Below are 9,661 nucleotides of genomic sequence, written 5' to 3'. Positions count from 1 at the left end.
GTGGGCGGATTTTTATCTTAGACTAGATTTGTTGTACTTTCAAATTCTTAATAAACAGGTTTAAGCCAGCGTATCGTATCTCATCCAGAATAGATGAAACGTTTTGTTTCAGCGCGCAATATCGCGCCACATTGACAGATTCGTAACGAGCATACGGAACAAACGCGTGTTTTTAATATAAAATCCACAGAGTATAAGATGGCTTCGAAAAACGTTGTATCAATGCCCGAAGGCGGTTCGATGAATTTTTTCCTTCGTCATTCTAAGTTGAATTGCAAAATCACAACGACACTATGATTCTACTGCTTAGGCTGGGTGTGTCCGAAAATCCGCTCGGACTATCTGCCCTCTGCAGTTGGTTCTGCAATCGAGAAATCCGCTTCCGGTCGCCTGCTTTTGCCCTTTCTGCATTTAGTTTTCTATCTCAAGGCAAAATAACTAGAAACACTTTCGTAAAAGACCCGTTATAGTAACCTTCGGGCCCGTCGATGATGGACGCTGCGCTGACGAGTGATAACCTCATGAATAGCAACAAATGTAAAAGCTCACTAATCTACATTAAATTACTATAAGCTGGAAAAGCGTGCCCACGTCACCATTGTTCTTCTCAAGGTTTCTAGCCCCGCTCCCCCTATATTCTCAGATATAGGCGGTTCAGCATCATACAAATACTTAGATCTATGTGATTTTTTTTCCTACAAAAAAAAAAAAAAAAGCAAACCTACCGAATGTTTAATTTCAACTATATCGTCGCTCTGATCAGCGGTCGTGCCATTGTGACTTTCTAGCGTTGACTCAATGTTGGTGACGTTGTGAACGGAAAGCGGCCCAGCTAAGCTTAATGCTCCTGTACTTATGGGCATACCGAATTGTGTATTTGACTCCAATTCGAAGTAATCCGATTGACCGTGGCTCGAGCTGAAAGTCAGGGTAAACATACGATATGTTTTATTACTATCATTATATAGAATAATAGATATTTTCCGTTAACGAGCACAAGAATATAACGAAAATGTGGCAAATTGTTGCCCGCTTCTGTAGATTATGGAAAACTAGCTAGTCTATACACAGTGAGTATGTCCCCGCGCGCGCCCATAACACGTTTGTTGTGGACCTGCTTGCCCGAATTATCTAATTCTTAAGTTTAGTATCAAGCTTTTTTTCAGCTAGTAAATTCATTACTTCTGGAAGGATAGGCATCGAACGAATCTGTCTAGTATGTCGACGATTTTCATCGATGCGTTGTCTGGCCAAACAACGTCGTGAGACACGAATGCATACAACCGAGAATCCGCAAAGATTCGACCCCTTGTTGAAGGTGTAGATTATTCATTTCTGTTATTGAAATCCTACATCTCGTCCGTATAGTAGACAGTAATGTGCAGTAAGAAGCGCAATCATTGAAGATAGCAGCTCGTGAAAAAAGACAGCTGTTTGGAAGGCGGATGTTTGGGAATTTGGTGCTAACATGCGTTACAGATGTACGATCTACTTTACAACAAGCAGCACACCCCGCCACTAGAATGAGGGGTAGTTATCAATGCTACAGAGATCTCAGAGTCCTCTTTCTTCTACGACTCGACGTGGAAATCTCTCTTCTCACTACTGGACACCAGTGCGCATCTAGGGGCACTCTATTCGTCGTAACGAGGGAACACATGCATCTAAAACTGGAGCATTTTAGAAGTGGAAATGCGGAAATTTCCTTGTTTATCTCGTTTCTTTTGAAATTCGTTGGACCACATCGCGTACACGAATTCGATCCGTGTTGCCGAATATATAGAGACAGAAGGACCCGTTTCTAACCCAGCTTAAAACCACGTCGAGGAGCTGGACTATAACAAGCACCATATGCCGTCAGTATTGCTGCAGCGTCCACTAGATCCTCGCTACTTGTTCCCCCGCCCGCGGCATGCGAGCACACCGCCCTCGACTCTAAACCTTTTGCTCTTTATGAATCCTTCTTTCCCAACTCTAACTCGCCAACGTGGGGCTTCAAAAAAAAAGGTAGCTTTATCAGCACTGGAAAGAATAACAAGACACGGAGAGAACGGACGGGGAGGGTGGATGATGGGGTCGAAAAGGTCTGTCTAAGAAGACACAGTTCCTAACTTGTGAAGCGAGAGATCCAGAAATTTCGAACACTGGCTGTTTCGTTAGAGCTGTTTCAGTGGAATGAGTAATACGATGTACAATAGCAGTACGCATTCGAGGAACTAACAGGGAACCGATTATGGATTCTAATACAGGACTGCGGCCAACGTAAGGAAATAAGAACTAGACATATTCCGCAAGATCCGTATGAAGTACGTATATGGAATCTGAACTCAATTGCATAGGTAGCTTTTTCATACGTCATAAAACCCGCCTATGATTTGAATTACATGAATCTACTTTTCTTTTGTTAATATCGACTATATTATTGCCCCGGATGCATGCGATCAAACATACATCAATGGCGATTCAAATGGTATCGTTAAACGAAGACACGTTTTTGTACTTTTGTGGCCTTAGCGGGAACGTCAGCTTTCGGTGGGCTGGGTTCGTAACTCTTCCAAATCAACCTCATCGTCAACAGAAAAAGGCTCTTCTTTTTGATGTTTACTTTTTTTCGGTGGTTTCTAGTGGTAATGCGTGCAGGGAGTCGTCACAAAAAAGGGTTGCGAAGGATGAAAAAGTCTCAGAATTCTGATAGGGCTCACTTGTGGCCCTGTGTGAGTGATAATTACTAGAACCAGCTGTACGATGCTGCCGTACGGTCTCGGCGTATATTTGTATTCGAGTACTAAAGAGTTTCCTTACTTAAAGCCAACCTGTATCCACGATGGTTAACACTTCCTTTGAATAGCTTTTTCACACTAGAGCTTTGAAATGGCTTCATTTTACAATGCATGGCAATGGTACACTTGCTTCGGCAATATTTTCCGGGCTCTGTGACCATTTGTCGTTACTTGTACAAATCGTTTACATGGTGTCGATCGTATAAAAGGCTGTGAGACACTGCTGAGACTAGCTAATCATGGCAAGAGATAGCTGTCTGCTTTTTTCAAATGAAATTTTCTCGATGTAGTGATATAATAATGTCAATGACGGTACATATTGGCTCTGGTCTCGCTATGGCGGAAAGAGGCACAGTAAAAAACCTGAAGAGCCTTTCTAGCTAAAGCTGAAATTCGTCGATTGTCCACAATAACGACACGTGCGTTTTCTATGGACGCTGAAACGCGTCTCATTACTATTCGTAAACAATAAACATCTAGTTCAGTGATTAGCAACAGAGATAGCGGTCGTCATCAGTCTGATCATTCAAGAACAATGCCTACAAGCATTAATCAGACGGGGCAGAATCGATAATAGTGTCCCACCTTCTTCAGCGCTAATAACGCTCTATGAAAGTCATCAGTCAGACATCCCGTTTGGTATAATCGAACGATGTCTGAATTTCAATGAACGAGCCCAGAAAATTCGCAAGGGTTAACCGCTACATACGGCCATCTAAATGAATGATCCCACTAATAGACCATTATTAATTTACATTAAACATACATTTTATATCAAAGGTATGTTTCAAGCCACCAACGCCTACGTATCACCTGCAGACATTTTCAAGCGGGTCGGTACCGCATTCTGTCATCAACTATCTCAGATTACATGATGGCAGATAGCATCTATAGTCATTTCAATTTGTTCACGTTTGAGTGATGTCGTCTAGCGATTACGCCGATCAGACTGAAAAATGACTGCTTTTTTCCGTGTTGCAATCATTGCCATGTTCAATCAGTCTGTTAAGTAGAAGTATTTCGCCTCGGTTCACGCTCGACAGGTGCCATCGTTAGACACTCTACTCGGCTTCATTGGCGATGACAACCACTGTCATGGAAACGACTTTTTCGGCCAGCGAAACCAGTAACAAATATGCTCCATGCGTACTCAGACGAAGGTCATCACTGAAGAGACGCTACTGCAAGCGTAACGTGACGGTCTACACAGACAGTCAGTATGCACGTATCCTCTACATGCAACATCTGGCGGTCTTTTTCCATTGATGCTAAGTTCGAATGGGAAGCTCAATGGTCTCTCTGCGGTGTTCCTGATAGCTATTGCTATCGGTAGATATATGCATATTAGTCAGATTAACTACAACTAGGACAATCGAAGATTCCAGAGGCCCTACACTAACGGAGCCTACGTCTAAAGTCCGCTTGGTGCCACCATTGTTGCGCTCCGCCTACGATAAGGATCTCCCGATGAAATCTGTTCGCTCGGTATCGCCCAGCTAGCTCTTTTATCTGCTGAAAGAGAATAATAATAATAATAGTAATAATAGCATCAACAATAACGAGCGAACATTGGCGTCGACGAGATAGAAGATCGGAGATTACAATCGAAGACAACGGACCTGTTGGGGGAACAGGTTATCTGAGGACGAATATAGATAACAGCACAGTACAGCAACAATCGGTCATTGTTAACCCCTCCTCTACTTCATTGCGATTCCGGATCTCGAGCCTCTCGAGATCGCTGATAGTGGAGAAGCCCTCAGCTGTAAGAAACCAAAGTGAGAGCAGGTCTTCAGCGTATCTGGGCACGAGCTGGCCACAGGACGGGAACCTGGCAACACGCTCTCCCTCTGAACGTCGCCTAAGTTGTTCCGGTCATTAAAAGCGCATTAAATCAGCGATGACAAGCTTCAATGAGGATCATTCTGTATGCCACTGAGCTGATCCAATAACGAGGAAGACCATGATTACTTGATCGAATATATATATATATATATTTCAAGTTGTGAACATTTTTTGCTCGTAGAAATTGTTAATAACGCGTTTCTTTTTTTTTTTTTTTTTTCGCTTATTGACCAGCGATCGTATGGACAAATAAAACGAGCCTCTCGTTCGATTTCTTCGCAGAAACGTCCAGTGGGAACATATGCTTACTTATGAGGCACTTTGTCCATAATAGTTCTCCATTTGGATCCAACGCGACTTTGGCACAAATGTAAATACGTTTACAGGAACGATATCAGATAATTATGTTATTCTGTTGACGTTTTACAGATGTGTATTGGTCGTTATATATACTACACGCATCGATAAATCCTCCACGTTACCATTTGAATTCGCATCAGCGGTTCAACATTCTACTGGACTGAGATACAAAATCGTCCACTAGTCTTCTAGTCAATGCTCAAATCAGGATGTCTTTTATGTGGAGCAGATGAAATGAAAGCGATCGGTAACGAACAAATAAGGCCTCTATTCTACACGCGCAAAAGTCCTATCATTTTGGTTCCTTGACTGTAGATGGAACCTTCATAGCTGATCGTGTGGGAACGTTTAGAAGCTACATTGAAGATATTCAAGCAATAAAATGCACGCTCGGTAACTATCGGACAATTGAACTCCTCGTCGTATCTAGACAGTATTTACTTCAGGAAGCGATTACGATTCTAAAATTTATTCAGTATGATATATGCACAAAAACAGAGGTGCTGCGCAAATTAGTACTGATTTTTACAAAGAACATTGTTGTCAACGCGCGGCCTGCCAATTGAACCCACCTGTTATCATCACTAGACTCAACATTGCTTAGATGCGGATTGTGGACTCCACCGCCTTGTACCATGCTTACAATTCCGGCTGAAGCTGCTAAATGTGCGGCTGATAATGGCGTTGCTCCGTTTAGGCCAAGTGGTGTACCATGGCCTGAGAGAGGCAGCGCTAAAGGGGCAATCGCTATATCCTCACGGAGGTTCCGGGGATCTCGAGCAGCCAGTTCGGCTCCGCCGCAGTACAAACCACTGCTCACAGCAGGACTGGGGCCACTTGTTTTGACACCGCCCCCCGCGGGCGAGAATCCACTTATACCAAGCATCATTGGTATCGAAATTTCGTGGCGCCTGATAGGCCCTGAATGTGCAACCTTCGCGATGTTGTTACTCGACCACTGATGTATTTCAAAATTAGTAGTATTTGGAACACACAGATCTTGCAGTAGACGAAGGTTTGCAACTCTCTGAGAGGTGACCCTGGAGTATCGGACAGAGTTTGGTCATCGACGTGTCCTAGTCCAACTGTATTAGAGACAGTCCGAAAGTATCACGTTTGTTCCGGAACTGAGCACTGATCTTAATACATGACACAGAGCTATCAGTGATCTCCCATCGTTTCAAACTCGTATCGTTTAAATCAACGTGCTCTATGTTCAATTAGTAAATCCTCATGCAAGCCATGTCGCATTAATGTAAAACACCGTCGTCATGAACAGAGTCTGTTGGTCCGGGTTATTTCCTCGTCCTTCTACAGTGGTATTAACGCCATGTCTCCGTAGGACGACTTGAGCTAGCTAGGTATCAGTAGGCAAACAGAAACTTTTACATGTGCACTGCCGTATGCTATATGTTCTAGCGGCACTTGCCCAGGCAGTCTCTTCTACTCAATTCACGTCCCTCGTGACTGGCAATGACGAACTTCTACACGCTTCGAAAGTATCCTGACAGACAGTGGCAAACCGAATTAGTTTCTAAAGAGACGCACAAGACGCTTTTTCTCTTTGAGGCAATGTTCCTATCTCGTCGTAGTGTTGAATCGCTTTATCTCATCATCAAGTTGCCGTTCCAGAGGCCCAGTGACATCAACGCATAGACCGCGTCTTTTCTAGCTAAGGGCAATAACAAGGGAAGACACTTTGTAAGGAGCAAGTGGCCGTTGTTATGGGGCACTAACACGCTTTCGGGAAATGTCTGGAAGACTACTAAATACAAACTGTAACAACTCGCTCCGCACTCCTACATTGGACGTTTGCCGTCTCGCTGGCCTCCTGGTTACATTCACTATGGTAAAAGAGGCACGAAAATCACCGCACTCTGACCACGGACAGTGAAACATATGAATCTAGCCAGTAGAAGACACCTCGATCGCAAATCGGGTCGCAGCAAAAATTGAGATCAAGATTCAATCGGAATTCAACAACACCCATCAATGTTGGCCGCTTAGAGCTGCTCTTTAGCTGCCTAACGCTTCTTCTTTTTCTTCTTCTATGGAGCGCCAGTTGGAGTGTGGCGTGTGCCGAAGGCGGAGCCAAGCGAGAGGCCCGCCCCCCAGCTACGCGATTGGCCCAGACACCTAATGAAGCATCCGTGCAATTGGCTGGGGCATTGCGCTAAACTGAGCTAGGCGAAGGGGGAGGGGGTACGCTGCGTGTATAACGGGAAGACTCGTTCTCCTATAGGGAAGGGGATAGGGGCGTTCTCGGCGAGAAAATGTTCTCGACCTCCCCACGACGCTCGATGTCACTTCATACAATCTCCTGTAGCTCTAACACCAACGTGACGCCGTCGGCCGCACAACACCGATGCAGCAACGGCAGTAGTCCTGTTTCCGCTACTTCACTAGTGTTAATTTAACATAAATACCAATGTTCGAAATCCGTCGTACGAGCCGGTTGGCCGTTGGCCGTCGGCCAGATGCAGTCGGCGGTTTGGTCAACGATGATGAACGCGCGGATGATGAGTACGTTTTGCGTGCGAAAAAAGTGATGGCTCATAAAGCCTGATCGCGCTCAGGCCTGAGCGTTTATGAATAATTAACAAAATGATGAACAAAACTCATACGCTGAGAAAAGTAATGCTTGAAAAGCACGACGGCCAACCCTTGTTACAGGTTCACCCGTTATGCATACGTTCCTATTGTGTTTCAGATAATTTTACTAGTATATTAATGCAGAGGTAAATCCATTCTAGTTGAATGGCGCTACGTGCGAGACATGATGTGATAAATATGATAGATGAGAAAATTCTTTGACGAGGTTTCTTTTGAACGGGTGTAGTACGGGTGAGTGTTTAAACAGGACGTTTCCACTCTTCGTATTCGAACCCCTCAGGACCATCTTTGAAATAAATTGTGTAGACGAATATTTTACGGGAACCGAATAGCATTAGCTGAAAGAAAACAACCGAACTCTATCCAAAAACACTGGCTCAGTGAGTTTGTAGTAAATTAAAGTAGAAGTGATAATGCGTTGCTATTATTTAGCCTTCGAATTACCATAGAGCTAGTCGGATATGCTTCTGATATCGGCAATTAAACAAATAACCGCGTTACTTTACTTGGTAGAGATATCTCCAAAAGAGGCGCAATGGCAGTCTAGCTGCTCCCGGGTCTTTTCTTGAACCCCGTCCCCTCCGCGTCAGCAAGAACTTTCGAAGCAAACAACGGCGAACGCTACTGTGCAAATATTCAAAAAGCGTTAAACAGAATGCACAAAAAAAAACAATTAACGTATTGCCTGTTTTATTTCAAATAACACAGCAGTCGACATGGTTAAACGGCAAAGTTCTATGCAAAGTCCTAAAGAAATACCGAACTAACACAGACGGCGTCCACTTACACATTTAGTATCTAAGTTTGACCACCTCGATACTGATTTACAATGTCATCTATTAGTAAAACGAGCGATTCGAAAGAAAAACGCGCAGAACTTTTACATAATTCATGAATTTTTCAAGCCCTAAGCTGATTCAGCCTAAGCTAAGAAACGTACCTATTGGGACGATTAAAGCCCAACAAATATCTAAACAAATTTCTAAATAACCAAGTGAAGAAAATTTAGCGAACCTTCCAAATAATAGTAATATACTATCTAATATTGGCATGTATCATACATGATCGGACCCTTAAAATCGACAGTTATAAGTTCAATACTGTTCCATATGATGTTAGTTAGGCGCACGATCGAATTATGCGAATGTAGGCGAATGAGCTAGCACTGCTAGATGGCCACGGGTTCAAATCGACGTCCTCGATTTGGTTAAATCGCTGCTAATTAGGTGATAAATTTCCTAAAAAACTATTTTGATTGATCTGATTACGTTTATGCTGGTTACTAGAACTTTTTTTTCGGCGCGTTTGTAGGATCACGATTTGTAGGATTGTTCTAAAACCCTACAAATCGTGCCGCTTTTAGGCCCTTGCACCTGTAGCAACGTTTGAAGCGTCTCACTATCGCGAGAGGTACTTGATTCGAAGGCCAGTTAGACTGACGTTGCTAGCCATACGTTACTTGTTTGGCCGGTTCGTATCGATCAAGACCTGCCGGGACTTCACCTGTAAAGCGTTTCGAGCATTATTATATTGGATATTACATTATCACATTAAAATGGTACGAATCTTGAAAAATGAATATATGTACACAACGAGATACCTAAATCTCTATTCAAGGGGAAGAAAACATTGAAACGGTAAATAAGGATAGCTCCGACTATTTGGTATTGTCTATATTCTATAAAGCACATTTTCCGTTAGTTATGTATTATCGCGTATATGCGAAATACGAACACCACTTACTCGGCACCAGATCTCCAAATGGTTACTAACGTGGGATCGGTATCGCTATAAAGACGTTCCGTATTTGAATCTTGACGTACACGCAAAATACTTTTGCGGGATTTCTTTTTAACGAAAGTTGCCTGAAACTTACGACCGTCAAAGGACCATCTTGAGCGGCACACGAGAACAAATAATGCTTGTACATGAGAACGATGTTGGAAGGACATGCGCAAAGGCCGCATGGTTACGAAGCTCAAGGCTCCTGCGTTAATGTCCAAAAAGAGACTACAGGGCACCTTGGGCCAGGAGTCGGAAATAAAAAATGTATACCCTTATAC

At 43.4% G+C, this 9,661-nt stretch overlaps 2 protein-coding genes across 9 annotated transcripts in view; one reads left to right on the top strand and one right to left on the bottom strand.

The window, feature by feature from the left end:
• The window catches only part of LOC111259147 (uncharacterized), a 26,736-nt gene extending 19,753 nt beyond the window's left edge, over positions 1-6,983 (bottom strand). Inside the window, exons 1-2 of the mRNA XM_022830887.2 lie at positions 5,558-6,983; positions 726-918 (exon numbers count right to left, since the gene is read on the bottom strand). Of these exons, the coding sequence (XP_022686622.1) occupies positions 726-918; positions 5,558-5,874 (510 nt within the window). The 5' untranslated portion in view covers positions 5,875-6,983. The remainder of the gene's footprint in view (positions 1-725; positions 919-5,557) is intronic.
• LOC111259148 (uncharacterized) overlaps positions 484-9,661 on the top strand; it is a 32,648-nt gene continuing 23,470 nt past the window's right edge. For 6 of the 8 annotated variants that reach the window (XR_015310460.1, XR_015310459.1, XR_002679447.2 and 3 more), the window contains exons 1-2: positions 484-537; positions 789-930. The gene's annotated coding sequence lies outside the window, so the exon portion shown is untranslated. Of the gene's footprint in view, positions 538-788; positions 931-2,089; positions 2,307-9,661 lie in introns of those variants that run through there. The other 2 variants (XM_086967751.1, XM_086967750.1) reach the window with 2 other exon arrangements.

The sequence above is a fragment of the Varroa jacobsoni genome, unplaced genomic scaffold, assembly GCF_002532875.2.
Source record: "Varroa jacobsoni isolate VJ856 unplaced genomic scaffold, vjacob_1.0 scaffold_299, whole genome shotgun sequence".
Taxonomy (NCBI): domain Eukaryota; kingdom Metazoa; phylum Arthropoda; class Arachnida; order Mesostigmata; family Varroidae; genus Varroa; species Varroa jacobsoni.
This window is presented reverse-complemented; position numbering and strand designations above follow the sequence as displayed.